The 26,712-nt window shown below is 38.9% G+C and overlaps 1 protein-coding gene across 1 annotated transcript in view; it reads left to right on the top strand.

Moving 5' to 3' along the window:
* The window catches only part of DSCAM (DS cell adhesion molecule), a gene marked incomplete at both ends in the record, with an annotated part of 477,096 nt that overhangs the window by 340,160 nt on the left and 110,224 nt on the right, over window positions 1-26,712 (top strand). Inside the window, one exon of the mRNA XM_082498944.1 lies at window positions 26,077-26,273. Within this exon, the coding sequence (XP_082355070.1) occupies window positions 26,077-26,273 (197 nt within the window). The remainder of the gene's footprint in view (window positions 1-26,076; window positions 26,274-26,712) is intronic.

Genomic DNA, 26,712 nt, shown 5'->3' with positions numbered 1-26,712 from the left:
TGTTTTTTATTATTGAATTCTGTCATAGAACCTGCATTATGATTCTTTATACTTCTTTATTTATTATAGGTGATTGTTTATCTCTATCTTTAATTTGATGTACAAAACTAACTTTTGCATAAAAAAGGAAAGAATCATTGAGTTATAATAAAAAAATAATTTTACAATGTCTTAAAAATGTGTAGGATGCTACATTTGAATACCAAGTGACACAGACACCAAATCAGTTACATACACTTTTCTGTATAATTCCCCTGTAGGGAAAGAAAAATGTAAAAAAAGTAGTTTATATGCAAATATTTTATGCTTTGGATAAGAAAGATATTTCTCTTTAAATATAATATCAAATATTGCTATTAGCCAAAGACAACCTTTTACAAAGGCTTCCATCAGTGCAATTTTCAGCTTTTTTCTTAAGCAACCAATTTTCCCTTCAAATATAAAGAAAATGTAATTTTTTGTAGTACATTCTTTTTCTCTTCATAATAGTTTTTCAAGAATTACCTGGTAGCTTTGTTCATAACCCTCTGTGAAAATCCTCCAATAGTACTCAGTATAAATACTGTGTATAGATTCTGTGATAATCAACATAAAAACAAAAATTTAAATTTACATCTGGGAGGCATACAAAAGGAGCGGAAAATACAAGGTAGGAAGAGCTGTCTACAAGCTGAAGATGTTGTATGCAAAAGAATTAATGCTTTGCTTTCTATACCCCTTCCTGCTGTGCACGTCAGGTGTAATGAGAAGGAAGGAGCTGCAAATGCAGATTTTCTTTCAGCAGTCTAGAGGTATTTGCTTTGTGGGGAACAGGTTTCTTTCACCTTGCATTGCGTTCCTAACCATTAAGATTCAACCTCTGCATCAGCGTGTGAGCTCCCATCCATGTTGTTCGTTCAGAGATTTGTTTGGTATGCCATACTTGAACATATCTTAATCTGTCGCTTCTACGTTTCTTGGGGAAAAAAGGAAGTGTCCACTTACGGCCACACCAATTGATTTCTGAGTGTCTTCACGGTACGGATAACTAAAGAAGCGTGGCCCCATTTTTAGATAAATCTTATTAGGATCCTGCAGGGTTAAGGAATGAATTGATTTGGTCTGTCAAACCAGGAGATAATGAAAGAATGAGCTCTTACTGTTGGCCTAATTACTTATGGTTAATCTAACCCAATCAATTTATCTTTTTTAACTGTCTTCATCAGGCCACAGAATAATTAGTCTTACATTCACTTTTTGTTTTCTTTTCCATACTGAGTTAGAATATTTGATCATGTAGGAATTGTGTTGTCCGAACAGTATGTACATCTTTCTTTATGACATTAATTTTACCTTCTCTATCATCATTTATTCAGTGCTTAGTTTCTACCTGGCAAATTCCTAGTAACCCCTGGGAAAGCAACGGTGTGTTTTGGAGAATATATCTTTGGGGATTAATTTAATGCAAAAAAAAAAAAAAAACCAACCAAAAAAACAGGAATGTCACAGACAAGAAGAATTGTGTTTAAAGAAGGCAGGATTGCCCTCATAGCCCACATGAACCATGACCAAATTCAGAAAAAAGAAGCGATTCTTCAGGAAGGGAATAAATGCTCTAGTTCCAACGACAGTTCTTGACTTGTAAAACAGTATTTTCCATTAAAATTTTTATCTTGTTCAGAAACGTGCAAACCCTCCTGCTGACTTTGCAGAAGAGTAAGCAATAGTACCCGTTAAGAATTTAGATGTTTGTGAAAGTTGCCCACTGTATGCATTTATCAAAACTTTCGAACAGCGCCATCTGTGCAGGTACAAGTAGATCCATGTGATTGTTATGGTGAAATTGTTTCACCTGTGGTAGCTGTGAGCCTGCTCCCTGCCATATTCCCTCGTGCAAGCCGTCGTGTTGGAGTGGGAGTTGGACTAGATGATCTCTAGAGGTCCCTTCCAACTCTGATGATTCTGTGATTCTGTGATTCTGTGATTCTGTGATTCTGTGTTCTCAGGAGATCAAGAAAGCAGCCCAGTGTGGGCAGGTATTGACAAAGACGTTGTTTAAACTTCCTGCTTTTATGGTTGAAACTTCTGCTGAAAGTTTCTGTACTTCATTTTGCAAAATATCATGTGATGCCATTATGCCGTAAAAGTCCAGCGAGATCTCTTTCTCTGTTTGATCTATGTAAGTTAATGGCCTCAGTTACAAATATCTCTATGTGCCCATGTGCATGAACATGAGGGCACTCACATAAATGTGTTGTTCGATGCTCACCCAAAAGAAAGAATGCAAAGAGGAACAAAACCCGTCCAGTTGGGGTTAGAAGGTATAAAGTTTTCCTGAATATACTTCTTATACTGTTTGCTTAGCTGTAATGCAGCTTTCAGAGAGACACATGAAATGATTGATCTTTGGCTGATCAGATGGGAGTGACTGGTTTCAAATCTTTACAGCAAAACCCAGTTACACATCTATTTTTTTAGCAGAAAATAAATTTAGACCTATGATGGGAATCCTGCCTTCTTTAAACACAATTCTTGCCTGTGACATACCTGTTAATTTTTTGCATTAAATTTGATCCCTAAAGATACATTGTCCAAAACATGCATCCTAAATACTGTGTTCCTAAAGCCATTTCCACATTCTTAAAGCAGAACCCTGATTTATGAAAATAGTGTGCATACAATTGTCTTTCACGTAACCAGTGACATGCTGAAGGATGCTTAGCAAAGCAGATGGCTATTTAGCAGTTTAAACATATGATGCTAGGAGTTGATTTGGGTTTTGTTGTTTTAAAATGTGGCTTAAACTGTTAAGAAAAAGTCTGTGCATATATATTGTATGCTATGCTCTGTGAATATATGTAATTGAGCTCCAGCAAATGTTGTAAGTCTTTGGAAATTAATAGTAATGCAGCAGTTGTTTTCAGTAGTCTGTCTTTCAGTCAGCACTGCAAGTTCTTTCAGTTCTGTTTCCTCATTCTGAAATGTCTTGTATTAGTTAAAATAAACTCCTAAATCATATCATCAGTGACCTAACAAGAACATTTTTCTACTAATTGACATGTCATATTGAGAGATAAGTACCTGAGAAACAATCCTATCCTCCTTTTACTTCCATCTCAGAAAGGACAAAGGTTTTCAAAGGATCAAATGTCTTTTCTGAAAGTTAGAGAGAGAAAGAGATAGAAAAAAGAATACATCAACAGAGCTATTACATAAGTACATTTTGCTGCAAATCTTCAGAGCAGTAGAAAGAGCATCTGTTAGAGGGTTATTTTTTCCTAACTTTTAATTATTAGTCATTGATTTTGGTAATTGCACACATGTACATACACAATAGTGCAGCAGGATTTGACTTCTGTTGTCTTATCTCAAAACTGGCTTTTAAAATGAGTGCCTATTACTGTAAGTGCTCCATAAGAAAGCAGTGCTCTGCTATTTTCGTCTTACTTTGCGATGCAGCATAACTGTTGCATTTACAACTGGTACAAGTTGGCTCTTTGCCACGCACTCAGAGCCATAAACCCATACTTTCAGCAAGGAAAATCTCCTGCTATCAGATTTTTAAGAGTGACTTGCCAAGCTGAAATAAGGAAGAACAGACTTTTCATAAGTGGTTGCATATTGTTGTTGGAAATCCAATTACTGCTTGCTAAATGCCCATCTCTAAGATTTAAATAATAGTTAAATGAAGTTCCTAGCTTTTAAGGAAAACGGGCATGCACCTAACTGATGAGGAAGACCATTACAGGAGTGTGTAACAATCCTGGGTGCCCTCAGGAATTTTGCTGACTCCACATGGCATCTGTGTCTGTTCCCAACCGTATTTCAGGGAACTCGCCAGTGGGGAGACAGATGTGAATGAGGATTTCTGAGTTTGGATTGCTTATAGTGACCCTTGCCTTTCTGGATCTACTTTGTTTTGGCATTGCCACCAGAATAACTCATTGCACGGAAGGTGTTAACACTCTCCCTTTTTGGTCTTAAGCCTTTTAGCATGACACTGATGGACCTCCCAAAACACTTAAAGAGGTATTCAAAAACTCAGATAGGAGATGACAAACTAGTCAGAAGGAGCAAGTCTGGCACTACCCACTATTTAGCTTGGCTAGGATGACTAGGGCTCCTTTGGCTGTCACCTGCTTTTAACCATTGCTATCTAGGTAGTTCACCTGTTAAGTTACCATAGCAGAATAAATCAGCCTCCCTTGTGGAAGAGGGGGCTCAAATGTACAATCCAGTGAGCAGGGATGAGCTGGTAGCTTGGCATCTGCTGAGGTCTGGTAGGTGCCCACAAGTCTGCCTAGCACGGGGGATAGGCAAAGTAATTTGCTGTGGGCTAGACATGTCAACCTGGGCAGTTACCTGGGCTTCGCTGATACACAGTAAGTTCTTCAGACGCTACAATTAAACCGCGTATTTATGTGCTTATACGTATATACCAATATATATGCGTGCTGTCTTCTGCAAGTCCCAGTAAGTTCCTTGGATCTTGTCCATATTCAAGATTATTTCTGCTTTTGCTGATTATTCTAGCATACACTAATAGTAACATTGCTTAGTTGTTTACTATAAATCTCTCATGTGAACGCTTTTTCTGGAACAAGAGTTGACTTTTTGCAGCTTAGTTAAAATTACTTTCAAAAGGAGGGGACACATGAACAGACAGATGAAACCCAAAGCATAAACCTGCAACAAATTCTGCTTCAGCTCCTGCGTTTGAATGAGCAAGCTGTCTCTGTGAAATGTAGGAGCTTGAAAGCACCAGGGACTTAACCGGGGGCCATCCAGGGATACTTTTGCCTGAAACACACAGGAGTTAGAGTACTTTTAGGAGATATATCATGTACTTCCACCTTGCTTGTACCAAGACAGCTTGACTTACCAGTGCATTAGCCTGTTTCTCATGCGGTGCGATTGCGAGCTAACCCAGGGAACATTACATTTATGCTGAAATGTGAGTGACCTCAAGGGGAGTTGCACTCTTACACCAGCGTAACTTACTTTTGTGCTTTCATGCTCAGAAAAAGGAAAAGAGTCATGCCATAGAAAGTGTTATAAACCATCTAACTGGTTCAAGTCAGGGAGGAACTGCGCTCTTTTTGATCTCTCCCCGTAAAGCTTGGGGGGGGAGGTTCTCCAAGTACCGTTGGGTATCTAGACGGATGTATTTGTCAGTGTCAAGATAATGATTTGGAGGGAGTTGGTTTCTTAATTCTTGTACTCCGAAGAAGTTTAAGAAATGGAATCTGTATCCATTTAATTAACATCATGGTATGTTTCAGCAAGATAGTAAGTGATGAGTTTTTGGAGCCTTTGTGCAAGTCATGTAATAGGTTTTAAGTCTGGCATGTTCTGTGTGTACCACGCAATTTTTTCCCAGCGAAAATTGCCTGTTTGCTTTAAATCTGATTTATTTGGTACAAAACCCCTGTAAAGGTCTTTTTTTGTTTGTTTGTTTGTCTCCTCTACATGGAGGCTAGGGGAGAAAAAAAATCAACGTTTGTAAAACCACAGAGGACTTTGGAAAAGGCCAACATGATTACTCAAAGTATGTGGGTGAAAAAAAATTTAAATTTGGGTGTCTCTTGTAGTCATATATATGCATGCATTCTCTCTGCGTATATACATATATATGCATGCACATACCCAAATATGAATAATGAATGCAAAAGTAACTTCATAGCACCCCTTGGCATATTGTTCTGTTGAGTATTTCCAGGAAAAAAAAAATGTTTTCCAGCTAAATTTTGTGCAATATTAAATGGTAAGCCGGTCGGCATAGCATTTAAAATGTATAGACCTTATCTGCTGAGATTAATCTTTCATCAGTACATTTACCTCAAACAGTTGAGTCAAGTCAGGGTTCTAAATTTACAGTAAAGTCTGATATTCCTGTTTTGACTGTGAAAAATTTTCATTTAGTTTTGCTTTTCCAGAATTAAACCTGTGATCTGTTTGCAATAGAAATACTTAATATATATTCCTTGATCGCTTCTATGCCTCCAGTAGTTTTGGACGGGTATATAGATTTTGTTTGTCTTTTTGGAAGCATTTTTTTAATTTGTTGTTATAAAGGATAGTATAATCAATAATTATAAAAAATACTTCAATTACAAAGTTAAATGAGTAAGACATGAACTGTAGACTTTGACTCATAAAAGATTCCTTTAGACCAAGACTGAGAACTTTCCAATTCATATGGTTTGCATGGAAGAAAAAGTACACTTCGTTCTGAACCAGGAGCTTTGTTTAGGAAGAACAATCATACTTTGCTTATTTTTAACACAATCTGTACACTGACTCTGTAGAAACAGCGTGTAAGAGGCAATAGAAAAGTCAAAGAGATTGACCTTGTATATTTAGGACGCAGTTGGACAGGAGAGGTATGCTTGGGTCTCCCGAACTGCTCTCCTCCAGCGTCAAAAGAAGAGAGAAGGAACTAACAGAAGGCAGTGGTATCTCTCAAAAAATACCCAGTTGATTTTGTTTTGCAGGTGCATATCCCCCCGCCCCTATTCTGGAAAAGCCTAGCTAGTGCTTCGTGTATCTTCAAAGCCCATTCAAAATTTGTGCTTTGGGGGCTGCTGGGAGGAGCAGGTCTGCTCATGGTTCCCCAGCTTCCTCCTGTCCTGTTTTAATCTGTCTGGAGCATTCAGCACGATCCAGCCTTCATTGGTTGTAGCTTCCGCGAGCAGTCTGTTTTCAAACATCTTCACAGGGATCCAGTCTCATTCTAATCTCTTTAGACACATCGTAGGCAGTTTTCCTGAGGACTATATCTGTGGCAGGTTGGAAATTTTGTTCACTCCCGGCTATTTTTGTGTGGCTATTTCTGTATGCAAATATCTCCATGAAAATATTTTGTGTGCCCAAACACAGGCTTCTGAAAATCCAAAAGAAAGAAAAATGTCTCTGTGGGATTTTGCGGGCCTTGAGGGAGAAGAGTGGATTATCAGGCTTGAAAACAAATGTTGGGTGTCTAAATATATCTGTTTTCTTAGGAAGCTATAAGCAGTGAAAAGCAGAATTGAATTTGCAGTGAAAGCACAACAGACATTATACTAAAACCATGGTATGAGTAATATCAGGATATCGAACCATTAAATGTATTGGCAAAAATAAGATGGCAAAAATGGATTCTCTTTTACCTGGTCAAGAAGGTGCCCATTATAACGGTGAGGGATAGAAACTATTAGGCTTATATAAGAAAGCTTCATGTGTCTGAACTGCCTTTAAGACAGTTTTCCTTCTATGTGGCACGCAGACAAGGATGTAAGAAGTGTGTTTTTCTGTCTTACGGCTCACAGTAGAACAAGGGAATAGCATTAACAGCAGCCAGTGGGTTTGCTATCTACATGTCTTCCGTGTCATTATGTTAGCTATGCCAACTGATGAACTGTAATTGTTTTCTGGCTACCGTTGGTAGGAGATAGGGTGGCAAAGGGTTTTGGAGCACTGCTAGGTTCCTGTTTCTCTCATTGATCTCTATGAGAACAATCATTATGATAATGATTCTAATCCAAGCTTCTGTAATATAACTGAGAAATAAATGCTTCTTTGGTTAACATGCCTCAATTAATGGGTCACCCAGTATAGCTGCAGCAGGTTGCAAGTAAGTAGCTTTCAGGATCTGAGCCCAAATGATTATAGGTTTTCTTTCCCTTTTTAGATGAAATGGATTCATAAGCCTTACTCAAATGAATCGCTCTTGTAGTCATTAATTATAGTATACACATGTTAATGACATCATTATCAGGAGATAACATAATGTCCCAAGGACCGCGTGTTACAGTTGTTTCCTGTGCAAACAATTGTGCTTGATAACACAGCCTGTCACAAAATGTCAAAAGAAACCACATGGTCTCTTGAAATGATTGTGAAATTATCATGTGTCACAGCTATGTATGTCATAAACAATACCATCATGACTGAAGTTTTCATTAGCTTCTTGGGTGAGGGATTCTGAAGAGAACAAACAATTAAGATCTTGAACATCTCAAGTGCAGCACATAATGCAGCACTGAATTGTTTAAAGCATACGCTGTGACTGAATTAAAATGCATTAGTCATGAATTGAGGATAAGCATAGTAATAGGCGATATTGAGGGCCTTGGGCATTTTTTTCCCAGTTTTTATTAAATATAAACAGAAAAGAATTAATTTTTTAATAGTCTACAGTTTTGTTCTCTTTTAGCACCTCCCTTTTATCTTGTATGAGGACTGGATAGTAAGATTGCAGGAGAGTTGCCAGTGTAACTCTTATCTTAGCAAATGAAATCCTGGTCAAGCGAAAGTCAGTAACAAAGCTTCTCTGGTCTTCTCCAGGACCAGAATTTCACCCATGTAGACTATCGCACCCTGGAAGTGTGAGCGATCTCACTTACACCCCTGCCGTGATACAGCAACAATTTCAAGCCCATGGTTGGCCGACGGGCTTTGCTGTTGACAGGTGCAGGAACAGAGGTGCCCCCATTTTCCAAGGCAGGGGGACCAGCGGGTGTCCCACAGCACTTAACCACTAAACCCTTCCTGGCTTTCCTCTGCACAGCCCAGTTCAATAAAAAAGACTGAACTCCTTCTTTTCGTTATCTCTGGATTTTGGCAGTGTTACTGTTTGGCAGCCTTAAAGTTTTCCTTCTGAACTATGAAAGTGACAATAGATTGAGCTATGTATTTTTTGTTTTCCCGTTTTTCTTTTACCGAACGGAGAAACGTTATTATTCTTCTTCTGGAAGTAAGCTGTGCAAAATTGCCAAGAGCCGTGGGTTCGCCAGGCACAGAAAGGTTGAGCAGTTTTCCCCGGGCTGCAAAGGCTGATTGTTACAGGGCTGCCAGGAGCTTTCCTCTCCTAATGCTGCCTCCTCTGTGGGGTTATGGGGGGCCTGCTGGCAAACAGCTCCATAGAAGAGCTGTCAATATGATCATCTTCCAGAGCTGTGCTTTTTTTAATCCACAAGACTGTGTCTTTAGATGCTTTGATGATAACAATACTACTTCATTAGTCACGCAGTAATTGGCTGTTAGTAACAATGTAGACGAAGGATGCTACCCAAACTTTGTTCGTCCGTCATCTTTCCCTAACCATTGGATTTCAAAAAGTGTGAGCTCCTGATGCTGATGCTACTTTACATGAAAAATACCCATGAGCCAGCCAGCCTGGCCGATGCAAGTCCAAGATAGCTGCCATGCAAATATTTTAGAAAATTTAAAGCTGAAAGATTAGTCTCTAAAGCGGTATTTTAGTTTAGATTTTTAAACTCTATCATTCTAGGTGATCCCAAAAGAGAATGAGAAAAATATCTCAGAGGCTGCTCTTGAATTATGTCTTTCCTTACCAGTAATAATGACATGGGAACTCTTGACAGATGACCTGTTTTCACACTTCCGGAGAGGTTTCGATAAGATTGAGATAACGATTCAGATTCCTTTCTGTTTTCACCTGAATTGGAGTACCAAATCTTCCAATGTTCCCTACAAAACTAATTATTCGGGTTTACAGTCTTGCAGTTACCAGCTAGCTCAGCCCTCATACATGCAATAAATTACCGGTGACCCTTTATTCACCTCTGCCTCAAAGTCCCGTTCTCCGCAAAGGACACCATCTAATTAAAAAACACAACAGGGGCCTGCTCAGACAGGAGGGGAAGCTTTGCGGGGGGACAAACCTGTGTGACATTATAAGGACTTATTCTGGCAAAATCTAAGGCAAGGAACATGAGCTCTGGAGAGAGAGGTATAAGAGACTAGTGAGGTTTTTGAGAAGCTGGCAGAGCTGACAATAGAAACTGGAAGAGTTACTGGAGCTGCCAGGAACTTTGCAAGCTTTTGGAAAGAAAATCAAAGGATTATTATTTGTTAGCAGCAGTATTAAAAATGCATTTAACTGACACAGGGCTGAGAAGGCTTTTCTTTTCTTCAGTGTTGCAGAGATGACTGCATTCATTTTTATTTTTTTTTCACAGTTCACTGGAGTTCAGCTTCCTAATGAGCTCTGTGCTGTAAGCCTAGTTCTGGACTCTCTGTCTCTTGGCTGATGCCGCTCATACAGAACAACTGAGTCAAGTACACAGCATAAATACAGGAACATTTCAGGAATCACACAACTTTAAGAAGTTTCCAAGTCATCCTTGGAATACCTTTATTAAATAGGAGTTTGGATGTTTTCTTTTCTAGCTGTGTAACTACCTCAACAGATGTCAAACTTATGCCACATATTATCTGTAGAAATAATTCACTGTCTAGATAATTAGGGTGTATTTTTAGGAATACTTCAACAGCATTCAGGGATGTTCAACAGTTTTGCAAGGCGATTTGAACACCTAGAAGTAAAGGAAGGAACATAACAACATGTGTCATAGAAGGTGGGAAGTAGCCTTCTAGGAAACCTTTATTTTGCTACAGCAAATAGAGTAAAATTGAAGTATTCTATGTGGCATTCAGCAGGCCTAGCCAAAAGATCAGTCTTCTTTCTTGCTTCATTTCATTTAGTATTCTCTAACCAAGTGATCAAAAATAAGGCAGAAATAGGAATAGCATCATTCACTAGCTGCATCACCTGTGTACCCTCTGTACTAAAGGAGACATTATCTGGTGGGAAAATAATGTTTGTGTAATTAAAGAATCTGTGATCAAACATGATCACAACAAAATAGGAGACTGTTTAGAAGCTTCAGTTATTTTGTTTATTGAAATTTTGGAAGCTTTAAGTTACCATTTAAAATAATTTTTTTCTTAATTCATATACGACTAATCCAGAGAGGATATCTTACAGTTCTGTAAATAGTTTAATTCTTACATATTTTTAAAGTCTGCCATCAATAGAGTCTGAATACTCAGTCTTCAAAATAGACTTCTGCCATTTAAGTTGCAGGATTCCATACTAATGGAAAATGGAACAAACTCTTTGAACCAGTTGCTGGATCTGGAGACAGACAAAGCAGCCTGGTTCATAGTCCCCCATTTTCTTTCCTAGGAATCGAGGGAAAAAAACTTGTTGTCCACAAGATGTCCTGAAGGTGTCCAATGTGATCAAGGACCCACTTACTAGAGGGAAAAGAAAGAAAAGAAAATAAATTGGGGTGGAGAAGCAATCTGTTTTATCACCCTTTTCCTTGCATAAGTAGTTGAGATGATGTGGCAATCTGGTCGGTTTGTCCCAGCTTAGAGTTGTAGTTGCAGCTGCTTTGACAGTGACAGCACCTACCTTTTTAGAGTATTCATATTCAGTTATTAGTTTGGCATCGTGCTGATATTGTTATTATTTTAATTTATCTTACTAGTAAGGAAAGTGAAAAATATGTCATTTTTCAGCATCTTTCAACTATGAATTCTCAGTGAAATACTATGGGACAAAGGTGTAGCACTTCTATAACAAGAGATTTTTCATGCCAGATTTCAAAACACAGCCAACGTTTCCATCAGTTAACAGAGGGCAGAATTGCAAGACCTTCTCAAGATAAAATCTCAAGAAGTTTTTTGCAGGATGTTAGGGAATATGATAAATTTTTCATTACAAGCAGCTACTGAAAAAAAAAAAAAAAAAAGCTGGGTTCAAGTATTTATTTGCAGAAGAGAAGTATTATTTGTATACAACACTAGATTGTGTCCTGCCCATCAATCATGCAGCCTGTTTTTAGTAAGAAACCGAGAAGCATTCATCCATGGAGAAATTCATTAGACAAGAAGCTGACTAGAAGCTAACTAGAAATCACTGATAACTACTTCATGGTAAATAAGAGATTTTTTTTGACTGTGATTCAATAATACCATAACCTTGTGCATCGTATTTTACTTGGCAAAACTATTCTTTCAGCTCCTCATGTAATTAATTAAAGAGTCAGGAATGTGTTCGCAGATGACCACCAGGAAATACATGTCCCTTAGAGTGATTTTAGCTTCATGAATTTGAGTGATTGTACTAGTATATTTTGGTTAAAAAAAAAAAAAAAAAAGCTTTGAGAATTTTCATAAATTTTCTTTTTCTTTTTCTGTCAGAATTTGAATTTTGAAGATTTTTGTAACCATGGTGGTCTGATTTTTGGACAAGTTCAAAACTGTAATAGACATTTTTTTATCCTCCTGCTTTCATTGTTTGATATCATCTCTGACTAAAAGATCGCATTTAGTGAAAGCTGCTGGATTGGGTGAAGCAGCAGTAAGGAGTTTTAAAACAAATTGTACCATTTTTGTGCTTATATCATAGTCTTTATAAGATAAGTAGTTCTAACTATTGCTTAATAGAGGGTTTCTACAGTTTAAAAAACAAAATTGTTTAAGCAATTGGCCATGTGTCTGATTAGTCAGGTCATGCAAGGAATTGAAGAGCTTGTGAAGCTGATAATGGAAAGCAGTGTCTTTTGCCTCTTAGACAGTATTTGAAATCTGTCTGGATTTGTGGTGAATGAAGTAGCATTACTGTCTAAAAAGTGTTCGGTGCTCTGAATCTAGTTTCATAACAGAGACAGATTAACAAGAAAGGAAGCTTGCACAGCAGGTGATGGCTCTTGCATTTGTTTATGAATAAAATAAGCAGAAGAGTTCCATGTCATAGGGAAATGATAATTATGAATGATGGCTTCCTGAAAATGATGATTTAATTTCTCTGTATAATTTCCAATGTTTTTGTGGACAGAAAAAGAAAACGTTAGATTTTTGCACAGCCAGCAGTTGAAAATAAATGCGTAGAAATATTTGGAAAGTTCCATCCATTGGCAACCCACCAGTAGATTTCACACATAAATTATTGCCCAGGAACCAGGCTCTGTGTGATCAGACCAGCCACGTCTGACTACAAATCCTCCCAGATGTCTCAGGAAGATGGTAATAAAAGCTAAAACAGGAGCTGTGGAGCTCAGAGCTTGTTCCCAATCACGGTATCAAACCACAGGCACAATCAGGGTCTTCAGCTTCATCACAGGGGGCTGAGAAATCCTGAGACCCCCATTTCAGACAGAGTTTTTGGGTTTTTTTCAGGTTACCTGTTTTGGAGCCAAGGAAATGTAGGGCATCCTACTTTCACAGCTGGGAACATGAAAGCCCTGATTGCTCCTCTCCAAGCCTGAGCCACCCACCCAGTCTACTGGGCAGCAGAGCTAGAACCAGGGACCAGCAAACCCTTTATTTCTGAGTAGTCATAAAAAATGAGAGGGTATCCCAAGAAACAGTGGTTAGATGTGATGCAGAGAAATGAATTTCTAAGCCTTGCTTGGCCATTCTCACATCTTGATGTCCTCACAGACAAGTTATAACCTATAATGGGATGAGTATTTCTCAGTCTGTTAGAGGATATATCTCATTTTACAAACAAAATCAAATATTAATTGTAGTAATTGAAAATAATGAATAGTTTTAGTTTGCCTTGTTTAACTTTGTGTTGTTGGCCTTACCCAAGTCTAGATATACAGTGAAATGTTTGTCATGCAATAAAAAAAAAAAAAAAAACAACAGAAAATGGGGAAGGAGAGGCTGAGGCATTTAGATGCAAGGATGTGTCCTCAGATAGGCAATGATCATTGACTGTATTGCTTACTCTGAGTGTTTGTAGTCTCTTTTTCTTATCTTTTCACCAGTAATTGAATGCTGAGCTAATAAACCCTCTTCAGTAATTTCTTTTGTCAAAGAGACCACATTCTCATAAAAAGTTTTGGGTCGAAGAAATTATTTGTTCTCTGACAAAAAAATAACAGTCCAAAGTAACAACAGGAATGGTTCTGAAAAGCTTCCTACCAACTTACCTTAGAAACCCTAAAATACATCATAGAAAGAGCAAGACCACCCCAATAGAACCTGAACATAAAACCTGACCTCCCTGTGTATGTGATTAATAAGGTTGTTATATAGTGCATAAAACCACAATATTCCATCGTAAGAGATTATTTCTTTTATGATGGAATATAATTTTCAAAAATAAAACCAAAACCCAGAATCACCAAATCAGCACTTAAAACTCCTGGATTTCCTAAAGCCAAACTGTTCGTATGAAGATAATTTAATAATTTAGGTAGCAAGTTCAGATCTAAGTACAGACTTTGTGTGTGTGCGTGTGCACTTTAAGAACGTGATTAAAAAAGAAACATTTGTCAATCTGGTTAAAAAGAAAATCAAACAAGTATTTTCCTATTGCCCCTGTAACTAGCTGCTTCATTTATCATTTTCAACATCCATCATATATAAGATGTCAAATCATGCTTAGAATCATGACTTCCTTCTTACTTTGCTGGTGGTTACATTACCACCGCTGCCGTTTTGGCCTCTGCTTTTGGGTGTCCGTTCTTTATGTGGAAGAGGGAATGGGAGTTGCTATTCATTTGAAACACAATTTAAAGGAAAAAAAATAAACCAAGTCCTTTGAACTCCTTATAACGTTCATGCTGGGGGGAGGTGCTGTGGATGAAAGTGACCTGCAGCCCTGTGCCATGTGCTTTGTTCCTGAGATGGATGGCTATAATTTACTCCTGCCTGAAACACTAGTATTTACGATGCCTTTCCTTGGCCAAAGGGTAAAAATGGTCTCCAGAGAAGTAGAAACATTTTTTTTTAAGAGCGTATTGAAAAGAGAAATCCACAGGACAGCTGAAGGTCAAGGTAAGACGGAGATGAGGGTTGCTTTGTCTCCTTTTCCAGGTAATGAAATAATTCTCCTTATTTGCCTCTATGGAATACTTTTCTTTCCCTCTGTTAATCACTCATACGCAGGCGCATATGCGTGCATGCAAGCACAAACACACGGACACCCCTTGACCTCACATCAGGACACTGTCAACATCAGGAGCAGTAGTGTAAAATTTGGATTTAAAACTTCTTTTCAGCTGTTCTCTGGCTTAAAGCTGGATGATCATATTGGCCGCTCTGTATAAGCCAAAATAACCCTGGTTCAAATGAGGGTCCACTTCTTCTGGCCTTAGGCATTTGGGTACTGAAGCCAAATTGTCAGCCGTTGCTTTTGTCTGGAAGCTTTATTAATTGTTCAGTGTAATAGACCCAAAATACTCAGTGGAAAGGCTCAGACTCTAGATTTGTTAAAACACTGCAAAGATGTGATAGCAATAAAAGTAAAAAGCACTAAAAAATCCCTAAGGGGGAGTTCTAATTTTAGATTTAATCAAAATAAGAGAATTTTCCTTTCTGATTTTCTGCTGTAAGAGCTGCTGCTTATTTATGGGTAAATGTAACTCACAGAAGTATTATACTGAATATCTTTACTTTAGAAATATTGTGGTAGTCTAAGCCCTCTGTTTTTCTATACTAGCAATTCTCTCTTTCCATAAGACATGTATTAAAAAAATTGTTAAGCACAAAAGTTACCTATCAGCTTCTCCTAGACTGTGCAGCCTTTAAGATGGTTCCCCACTCTTCTGGTAATTTTCTCCTTTTACTGACCAACTTAAGGGATCTTTTTTCCCTGCAGAAGCTGCTGGCATGCTGAGCAGCAGAAGTAGAAAATAGATCCCATAGCGGAAAATAAAAGACGGAATAGATTAGGAATCAAGTTTGTTGTTTTTCATAAATAAGCAGAGCTAATACCCCGTAGGTGGTCAGACCGTTACGAAGCCATCCGCAGATGGTCTCTGTGGCGGGGCAAATATTAGAATTTTTACTAGAGAAACCAGATTGATGCCCATTAAAATAAATGTCTTCAGAGCTTTTTATTAGGTTCTTATTCTCCCCAGTTGAATCTCCTGTCCTTTCTTTCCTGAGATAGTAGCATTTATTGACATCCTGTATCTCTTCAGTGCAAGAGAATGCAGAATTTGAGATTAGATGCTTAGCGCTAGATTCACCTGACTTTAAGCTAGACTTCTAAAGGTCAGTTGTAAAAGTCTAAGCAGCTCACCCTGAGCTCCTTTTATCATCAATAAGAAGTCTTTTGCCATCTTTAAGGCAAGATGAATGGCCTTCTGGAAGGTCTTTTTTCTCCCCAAGGACTGCTACAGAAGAGGTCCTCATTTGACTAGCTGAAGACTTGGATAAGTAATTTTTAGCCACCTGAAGTTAGGTTGAGATGAATGTTACTGACTGGTTCTGTGAACGTGCTCTACCTCCATGCACAGGTAAATGCTTTTGTGTATGTATAGAAGGTAAAACCACCCTCCTGTTAGTATTAATATGCAGAATATATATATATTTATTGTTTGTGTTAATGTATTTGTATAGAGAATGCCTACATAAATATAGAGAGTTGTACCTTGCTGAATTAATATATTTGGGTTCTGTTCCCATCATCAGAGTATCAGATGCTATTGGTCTATCTGCGTCTATCTAGACAATAAAAGTATAATTCACTCTGGAAGGCTAGACAGGACTAGTTCTACCAGAGCTCTCCTTCTTATACATTAACTGATAGTATTTCATGGCTTTTTAGCTCGGAACTGAGCTGTTATAGACCCAAGTCACTGTGCTTAAAAGTATACTTACTTGCATGAATGAGCAGTGAATGAAAACCATTAATGTCCCAGCATGCACTGCTCACCAACACTCATTTTTGTTGTAGCAGAGTTTCATAGTGTGTTTCTGCTTCATTTAAACCCGTCAATACCTCAATTAGTGCTTGCTTCTCTTCCCCTGGGAGGGACATTTACACATGTCACTTCACAGCCTCCAAAATCTAGAAGACCCATGGGAAGCGCTGGGTCATAAAATATATCCTGATTAAAGCTTGTGTTTCCCAGTGACTTTCTGCCTTTTTTTTTTTCTTTTAAACTTGTAAACTGTTCAGGTATTTTTAATGAAAGGGCATAAATGGAAAGCCTAAAGCATAACAACTTGAAAGAAAATGAAAGAAGAAAGAAATTAAATGCGATTCTACAGTCTCTGTTTTTTACTGATTTGCATTCAGTAAGTGACAAAAAATTAGACCGCTGTACTTTACAATTATGATAGCAGTAACCCTCTCATTTAACATTAAAACTTGATGCCATCTGGATGGCAGACTGAATTCAATTTAAGATCAAAGCATTGGAGAAGTTATCTAAAATCCTATATGGCTAGTTTATTTAACATTCCTGCTCTTTCCAGCCTGACTTTTATACAGGGTGATGAAAGATCATAATTGACTTGGAATAGAAAGTGGCCTAAGAAATTTATGCTTAATGGATATATGTTTCTAATACTAATTTTTAGGCATCCGTACTTTTCAACAATGGCAATGATGGTAACACTAACATTGTCCATTACTTACTTGTGAAGGAAGTTGGTCTACGTCTAAATCTTCATAAATCACAATTATATACATGCTAATTTAATTTTTTATAGATCTTCAATCACTTATTTTGGTTCTGACAATTAGCCAAGCTTTGATGAAACAGATTTTCTAACGCCTCATGGGTTACCATAGTTTGTCACAAATTTCTGCAGGCTTCTGCTATAACTGACTGCAGGGAACAAAGCTGTCAGCTTATCATTTACCATTTTCTTTCTCTTAGTTATTAGGAAGTGCAGTTAGACAAAATGGGAATTGAAGCTGCATGGCAAAGCAAAAGAAAGTCACATTCATTTCAGAACATGTCAAAGTCAAAGGAAAGACCAAGAGATACAAGCAGCTGCTGGTCTCCTGTGCATCATTTGAAGACAGCAGTCTGCACTGTACAAACATAAAACTAATGCAAGAAAAGACCTCAGGAAGAGGAAAGAATTGCCTTTGTGATTTGAGAGAAAAGACCTTTTTTATTTTATTAATGTGCCTTTTGGTTAAAATTCATAGTTGTCATGCAAAATAAATCAACTTCTTTTCCTATAATGTGACCTGAAACCGCTTCTGAGTGAATAAGATAGGAGCCCTAAATGTTCACAGCCTTTATCCTGACATATTCAATCAGATCATGAGGCACTGGTGAAGCTGCCAAGTACTCAAGACATCATTGTCATTCTTATTAAAGCTTAGCATCAAACAAGACCTGTTCTAGCTTGGAAACACATGTTTGAATAATATTTATAATTAAAGTAACTATATTTAGATCAGTGGAATAGCTAGCTCTAATGGTATTTTAGGGTGTACAGAATCCTTATTCATTGCCACTTGGTGATTTATTTTTTTTTTTTAGAATTTTTTTCAAAGGTTACCTTGTATGGATGTCCTAGTATTCTAATAATGTAGTTTTTACATACACAGAGTCTCTTTTTTTCATATGGGATTTGTAATGCAAACAGATAGCTGGGAGATGGACAGATCACAACTGTGTTTACGTTCTCTCTTATTTATATGTCATAATTCTTATGGATGTCACTCTTCACTAAATGGAAACATAAAGATGCAGTTTCTGCTTTGCACAGTCTCTTCTTCCATGGCAGTACTGTTTTTCATACTGTTCTGTCAGAGAATTATTTTGCTAATAGAACTGCTAATGAAGCTCTTACCTATTGTCCAGAAATCCATTCATCCAATGGTTATTAATGGAACCATACAAAAAGCTACTAGCCCTTCTTTTATGGTAGCTTGGGGATAGAAGGTAATTTGATTTGTTTTCTTTATTGTAAAAATGTCTTCAGGAATATATTTATCGATAAATTCTCTGTATTTATTTTATATACACTGTAGACTCCTGATAAGTAAATAATTCAATCTATAATATTAATTCATCAAATTTTTGCTTCTCTCCTCAAAATTCTCAGGTTTAAGTGTTTGAAATTATTTCTTTTAGTCTGAAACCTCAGTGGCAATTAATTTCAAAGCATTTGCTTTTTGAATTTGAAATTCATGCCATATTGATTAGTTTCATACATCACCCAGTACTATTTCTACTTGAAAATTGCATTGCTTACACAACAAATGCGTTACTAATTTCAAGCAATATAGTACAATATCAAAATATCAAAATTCACTTTCATGAAATATTTACATATTTGAAATTGAATTTTTAAAATATTTATCCTAAAAGAACATGGTCTCTGCCTCCCAACAAATGAACATGCACAGGTCACAAACATGATGTTCATTTTCAAAATTAGTGAATATTGGTAGAAAATAGTTGTCATTAATTATATGTCCTTTTTTTTTTTTTTAAATATTCATAAAAATGGATGCTTATTTTTGTGTTAGCATATTTCTTTCACCCTTTGAGACATGCAGTTTGTTTTCTAGTTTTGGGCACCTCTTGAGGATGAGGACTAAGAGCATTATTTTCACCTGCTGGAGAGGTCACAGTTTTCCCAAGAAACTCTGTGCTTAAGTTGAAGTATTTGAGCAGTCCTGTTGATTTAGAATTCTCTGATAGATTCAGGACACCATTTGAATTCTGCAGAGATGCTACTTAAGTAAGCAAAAATTTCACTTATCAGAAAAGGAAAACTGAAGTTAAGAGAAGAATTTTTGTGACACACTCACTGACTCCTGAAAGTCTACTAAATTTTTAAATAAATTAACAAATAGAGATCAACTAATTATAGTGTGAGAGCTAGTCTCCCTTAAATGTAAGTAATGTATTTGCATGGGCTTTCTTTGCCTGAGCAAAAGTGAATTGAGGGAAGAGGAAATTTGTTTTGGAGGTAGAAAAATCTCATCTGGCATGGATCGAAGAGTATTCTCACTGTAGCTGACCAGCATGAGAGGACATGCTGAATCTGGCTTAAATGCTAATTTGGAATTTTAATTCATTTTTTCAATATGTATTCATTTCAACTTTAATACATTTTTTTCTTATCAGAACTCCTATGCTCATTCACGATGTCATTTTTGCGTAAGGTAGTTGAAACTACATCAAAGGTTCTCTGTTCTAGAAGCTGTACAAGAAATACAGATGGAGTTCATCTTCCCTCATTACAGCATTAGTGTGCACATCTCTGCAAACGAGCAGGGCATTTCAGGTTCCTGAATGCTCAGTGTAAAGAAGAGGCTTTTGAAGGCACAGTTCATCTGGTTAGATGAACAGTACTCCAAAAGTATCTTTCTTTCCATTGAGGAGGGTCTATGATGCCTAGTTTGGCATAAATGCTTGCAAGATGGATCACACTATGGTGACAGTCATTTCCCCAAACTGGCCCATTCAAGCGTGCTCCAGTGAAGCAGCCAACTTATGTGGGAGGACACTCTTCCAGGGCAGAGATCTTCAGACCAAGAGAATTGGAGACATGGTGAGACATGTTGATATGCCAGGAGTCACATTACTGACAGAGGCCAGGACATGCCTGTTACCAAGCTCACTCTCAAATTCTCACTGCATTCAGTCATCTCCAGATCATTCTATCATTAGATTTGTTTATCTGGTGCATCTTTTCCATCCTCTTTCTCAAGAGCAACTTGAATCAGTGTTAATGTTTGGCTATGATCAGCAATCTAATTTTCAATTCAGCTCAAAACACATTGTATAGAGTGTCACATGGCATCTCCCCATGAATTGTAGTGTTGGCTGTGTTGTATTCCTCTCTTCTCACCACAGCCATGTTGCTAGAAAAATACCATTTGAAACTAGAGATAGCGATAGTTCTTAAACACACTGAGAACTTCAGTCAGTCTTAGAATAATTTGAGGACGCTACAAGGATGTTTAGTGTTTAATTACAAATTAAAAGATAGGGAGCCTTTTAATTTGCTTTCTTCCCACATGGCTATTTCCATCTATGAGCTGAAAGAGACAAAAAATAGTTATTTCTCACCACCACCACTCTGCTCCCTACGTAATTTTTAAAATGAATGTGAATTATGGTTTTCTAATAATTTGTGAAGGTTTATTCTAAAAGGATTCATGGAGACATTCAAAACCTGCCTGGACGCCGTCCTGTGCAACCTGCTGTAGGTGACCCTGCTCTGGCAGGGGGATTGGACTAGATGATCTCCAGAGGTCTCTTCCAACCCTGACCATTCTGTGATTCTGTGATTCAAAAGTTTCTGTTACTTTGCTCAAGCTTCACCTATCTTACTATAGCCTCCTTATTCTTGGTAATGAGACTAGTCATTCTCAAGGTAATTAAATGTTTTCATTTTTATTTGCATTCAGTTCCTGACGAAACAGCAATAGCGGAGAAAAGAAAGTGAAATTAAATATTTTTTACTGAATCTCAGGAAAGATCCAGGTTCCATTTTCTTCAAGAGTGGGACAAAAGGTTCTTGTTTTGTCTGAGCCAGTTCCATAATTCTTAAGAGTTGCCATGAAGAAAAGGGAATATAATGGGTTGATTGGGAAAAGGAATAAACTAAGCTTTCCAAATGGAAGCCCAACTTTAAACAAAGACTTCTCCTAGATTAATGCTGCTGGCATTGGTATGCATAACTTGAAGATAGAAATCATCATAATCTATGAACTGTAGCTTATATTTTCTCCTAATTTGACCAATAGACCTTTAGCAATGGCCAGCACCACATGGCATACTTCAGAGAAAGATGTGGAGAACCCCAGAAGAGAGACATTTCTATAAATTTGTTCCATAAGGAAGTCTACTCCAAAATCCTGGAACATGACACTATGTGTTCCTCAAACACTCACAGTAATATGCCTTTCCCTTCCAAAATTCTCTTATATAAATACATATCATTTTATGTGTGTGTATATAATGGATATTTGAATAGATATAAAGGATACACACACTTAATATGGCATCTGAATCATCTTAATATATTTCTAAATGACTTCACTTTTTTTTAAGACATCCTAAGAGAATATCTCATGCATATATAGTACAGATTTAGTTTGCTTATTTACAGTTTTCTAGATTATTTTGTCAGTAAGGAGCAAGCATATTTATCTCAGTTATTTGCATCAGTAATTTGATTAAAGATAGTTGGAGGATGAAGAAATACGTTGCCTAAAATATCCTTGGGAATGTGGCTTTGTTACCAGAAATCTTTTGACACAGAGGAAGATAAAAAGGAGAGCTTATGGTTTAGGATCATTGGAGATAAATTGTGAAGAGTAAAAAATCAGCTTTGGGGGAAAGGAAAATATTTAGCTGTGAGGCATTGCTATGGCAATAAAGAATCAGTGTGGAAGATTATGTGAGAGGAAGGGAAGGATAAGTAGGGATAAAGCTGTATCTAAGGACTAAAGTCATCTTTCTTTGCATGTTTTTATGCTGCTCTTATTAAGAAAGTTTGCTGGGGAAAAAAAATAATTGAGCTTCAGAAGCTGGCCTCTGCTTTTTAAAAAGCAAGCAAGATGGTTGCGGTGTTTCATTTGGCACTGTCACCCATCAGGGGACTCTTGGTAAATAACTCTTTAGGAGACCTGAAAGTGAGGAGGGAGTCTCTGAGACAGACTCATGGGGTCCGCGGGATTTAGATCCGAATCCAAACATCCCATTTTCTGTGGGTGCACACTGTGCTCTTACCCATGAAGCAGGAGGAGGGTAGACCTGCCAGTGCAAGGCTCAGCTGCTCAAAAGGCTGAGCCCTCTCACTCAGGAGCTCAGGTACCTCGAGGGGAGGCACACGCCACCCCTTAGCTCCTGGATGGGCTAAACGCATGCTTCATCCGTCACCAGAGGGCCGCTGGGGTGGGTGGTGCAGACCCCCGAGCCCGAGCTGCAGCCTTTGCTCTCAGACGAGTGCCCGCCATTCTGCCACAAGGTTCAGATAGGAGGAGACCCCTTAGATGGGGCAGATGGTTACAGGACGGTGCCCAAGCAGTGGAATGCTCCTCCTTTGAAGAGGCGCCCTTCCTGTGCCAACTGCCGCACCAACTGCCACCCTGGCTGGCATGACACGCCCTGTTTGCCCAGCATGGTCGCCGCGCTTCCCGTCCCTGGCGTTCCCCAGGCTGCTTTATATAGCCAGGGAGGTGGTGGCCATTGCTCCGGCAAGGCCCCAGCCTGGTCAGTTCCTCTGGCCAGAGCTGCCAGCTCCGGGTGGGTCGCTGTGCTGCCCTGGCGTGCTCCCTACCTCAGGAAAACTGCCTGCACGCCCAGCTCTGCTGCTGTGCCGCGGGGCAGGCCAGTGCCGGTGCTGGTGCCGAAGCATCTCCCCTCAGCAACTGGCCACCGACTAATCGCTTCAGGAGTAAATATAAGGAGCATAAATTTATTTGGACAGGGATTCTGAACAGGTACCAGTCTAATGTAAGTAAGTGCTAAGATTATGTAGGGCTGTATAGGAAGGTGACTGGGAGATGCTGGAGTGGCTCTGAATCGGGGGGCCTCCACTGGGAAGGGGCTGTCTGTTGTTTGGGGGGGGTGCTGGGGCACCGGCAAGATTTCTGCTGGACGTTGAAGGCAGGACGGCGTCTGGTTTTCAGAGCACTTTCTCAGTTGCAGCTCTTCCGTGGGAGCAGTGCCTCTGCATGTGCTGGAGGTCTATTTCTCAGTGTTGAGAGCAAATGACATTCTTTCTGCCTTTCTGGAAAACAATTTGAAAAAGAAAGTGGTATATTTTTCTTGGGCTGGGTTTAGGATTACGTTAGCCTGATTTAGGCTGCAAAGAGTGAGGGAAATACGTATGGTGAGGGCAAATGCCCAAGTTTGTTGGCAGGAAGAGTTTCAGCTTGCGTCTCACTCAGAGGAGGAGATTTTGGTGAAGAGATGAAATCATGTTGTGCTGCTCTCTCTAGCAAGAGGCAGGTGCAGTTGTCCATGTGTCCCTCCCCTTGCTGTATTTCTGAGTGGCACCAGTTAGAAGATTTATAGGAATGTCATATCAAGAGAAACCCATTGAATGGCTTCAAGATGAGAGAGTCTTGGGTACAACAGCCCCACACAGTGCTACAGGCTTGAGGAAGAGTGTCTGGAAAGGTGCCCAGTGAAAAAAGGCCCTGGGGGTCTTTAAAAGATGTGTAGGTGTGGCGCCTAAGGACCTGGTTCAGTGGTGGACTTGGCAGTGTTAGGTTTATGGTTGGGCTCGATGGTCTTCAAGGTCTTTTCCAACCTAAATGATTCTGTGATTCTGCGATTCTGTGACTGATGGGAAGGAGGCCTGCAGCTGTAAAGAAAATCTGCTTAGGTGACTTGGGAGGTTGGCAGGATTTAATTAGGGAAGGGAAATTATTTTGGAGGAGAAAAATATTGCTGTAGGGGTTAGGGAACATGTGAGAACCTGAGGAGGTTGCAGCAAGAAGAGGAGAGGGAAAGGTAAAGGGGACTGGAGTGTGTTGCATTGAGGGAAAAAGACAGACATGGAGAGGTGTGGCAAACGGAGAAGGAAGGGACATGTGGGAGGCTTGAGAGATTATGGAAGGAAGAAAGGTGGTGGCACAAGCTAATGATGGTAATGTGAACTCCTTAATAGCCTGCCACTCATTTGAATTGGGTCTCTTGTTGATGAACAAAGAGCATAAAAGGATATATTGGTCTATTTCAGGTGTTGCAGATGAGGGCGGATATGTGCAATGCACAGGCCTGCAGCTGCGTAGGCCTTGTACAGTATCTTCTGTGTTTGGCAGCAACTAAGAGATGGCTGCAAAATGTGACTTTCTGAGAGTAACCTTCTTGTGGGGACTAGTACCTGGGCAGACGGCAGATAAAACTGAAGCTGTTTTCATTCTCTGGAAGACAGAATCAGACTCATCCTAAGTTTCTATTCTGAGTATTCATCATTTCTTCTCTTTGAATGCTTCTCTGACAAAACTAATTGGTACCTAATACCCAAACAGTTAAACAAGACGTACTTCATCACTAATGCGTATCAGTGCCTGAAGAGCCTTGTGTCTCACACAAGACCTTACTTAAAGAGTTCTCCCTGTAATTAGATCCCATTTGTAACTCTACCTGCAGCTCCAAAGCCCTGTTAATTTTCAAATAGGTTTGTTTTGGTTCAGCAAGCCTTTGAACAGGAAGGGCTGCATCCTGACATATTGTCATATCCAAGCATCAACAGCTCTGGCATGTGGAAAGGTCATGCCACCAAGTATTAACATTTCAGAATAGCGATTATAGTGATTCGTTTAAATAAGGAATTTTTTTACTACATAGATGCAGTCTATGCAGGAGGAGAGACCGGGGAGGGCTCGAATCAGGTCCTGTGCCAATGTCATCTTCTTAAAATAGAGATCCAGAGATGATCAGATGGAACGAGTGAGTTGTTCTGATACGAAGAAGCAAGTGTTCATGCATAAAAACAAGGAAAGTGGGGCTATTGCACAAGGTAGCCCTGGAGCGCAAGAGCTTAGGGTAGGAACTCTACTGCCACCTCATATGCTCAAATTCATTCAGAAGAGAGAAGTTCTGTGTGCTGTCCCATGCTTTCCAGCTTCTCCCAAGCAGGCCAGAACTGACAGACAGACTCATGGACTTTAATTCTTCCTACTCACAAATGCCCAGATGCTTATTCATTGGTGGAACAATCATATGGGAAGGAAAGGACAGGCTACTGAGGACACGAAAGAGACCATCCTGTTTCAAAAATGCCATGTTTTGAGGAGTTTGCAGTAAATAACTCTGAAGATTTTCTCTTTCAATTTCCAAAAAATTTTTTATTCCAAAATGTGAAAATGCTTGGGGTTTAAGCCTATTCTTGAGAGCAAGAGAGTACTTTTTTCAACATTAAAAATTTTTAGTCCTGAATGATTCATGAAGTTGACAATTATGTCCAAACTGTTCTGCAAATACCTTCTGAATACAATAAAAACACAAATCAAGCTGGGTTTATTGTCAGTTTAATTATACTTTCAGTTCAGTACAGTTTAACTATGCACTCAGAACATACATGGACTGTAAGCTCTTTGGTGCAGAGCCTTTCTTTTAATTTTGTACAGCTCCTGGTTTAATTGAGCCCTCATTTTGGTAGGTCATTACTGTCATACAAAATGGTAGAGCATATATCTGTCAGCAAATAAAACAGTAGCTCATCAGAAGGAATAAGATATTTTTATCAGTTCCTTATTAATCCTATATCTGAATGCTTATTACTTACAGTACCTTTATGTACTGTGAATATTTTAATTATGTTACAAGTTGTCCTATAAGCAGCAAAAGAAATGGAGCCCACCTTCCTTTGGATTCACATCTTCTTGTCTCTACAGCCCAACTGTCCAGTCCCAGCTCCTCTCAGCTAAGTTTGAAGTCCATCTTCAATCTTAACAACATTCTTTTACACAGAAATGAAAGTAAAATAATTTCTCACATTTTTTGGCATCTGGTCAAATATGGACAAGCTGAATGAGACCCATATTGAAGGGCAAACCCTATATCATCAGACCAGTCAGCTCACTGATGTGCTATCTTTTTCTTTTTTTTCTGTTCTTAGTTCCAGCTATGATAACTTCCTATCCAAATACCACCTTGGCAACGCAAGGTCAAAAGAAGGAGATGAGCTGCACGGCACATGGAGAGAAACCCATCATTGTCCGCTGGGAAAAAGAAGACCGAATCATTAACCCTGAAATGTCCCGTTACCTTGTTTCCACCAAGGAAGTTGGAGATGAAGTGATCTCTACTCTGCAGGTAAGAAAATAAAGTGACACACGACTCATCTACATGTGTGAGAGTGTTGCTTGATTTGGTTTTGGTAGGGACGCACAGCTACCTCTGCCCTATAAGGTCAGAGCCCCACCACTCATTCCACCTATGGAGCAGCCCTGGGGAGCTGGCAGCAAGACGAGGTAGTGGAAACCTCTGCATCCCACCCTCCAGAAAAATTAGTCTCCCTGCTAGTTAGTTCCCCTGCTCCTGGCTGGCAGCACCCTTTCCTTTCTGTCTCAGGAGCAACGTGGTTCATGCCTTAGCCTGCCCTTCCTGGGGCGGCACGGCTCAGTTTTGAGTACGCTGCTGATAAGCATTGAGTGGATATCTGACCCCTAGCTCTGATGTGTGTCAGGCTTACCTTCACCAAAATCATTAAGCTGTTTTGAGATAAAAATGCTGTCTTTTTAAAGTATATTTC

The sequence above is a fragment of the Vanellus vanellus genome (genome assembly GCF_965231255.1).
Source record: "Vanellus vanellus genome assembly, chromosome: 1".
Classification (NCBI taxonomy): Eukaryota; Metazoa; Chordata; class Aves; order Charadriiformes; family Charadriidae; genus Vanellus; species Vanellus vanellus.
Note: the sequence above shows the minus strand (reverse complement) of the source record. Positions and strands in the feature narration are given on the sequence as shown.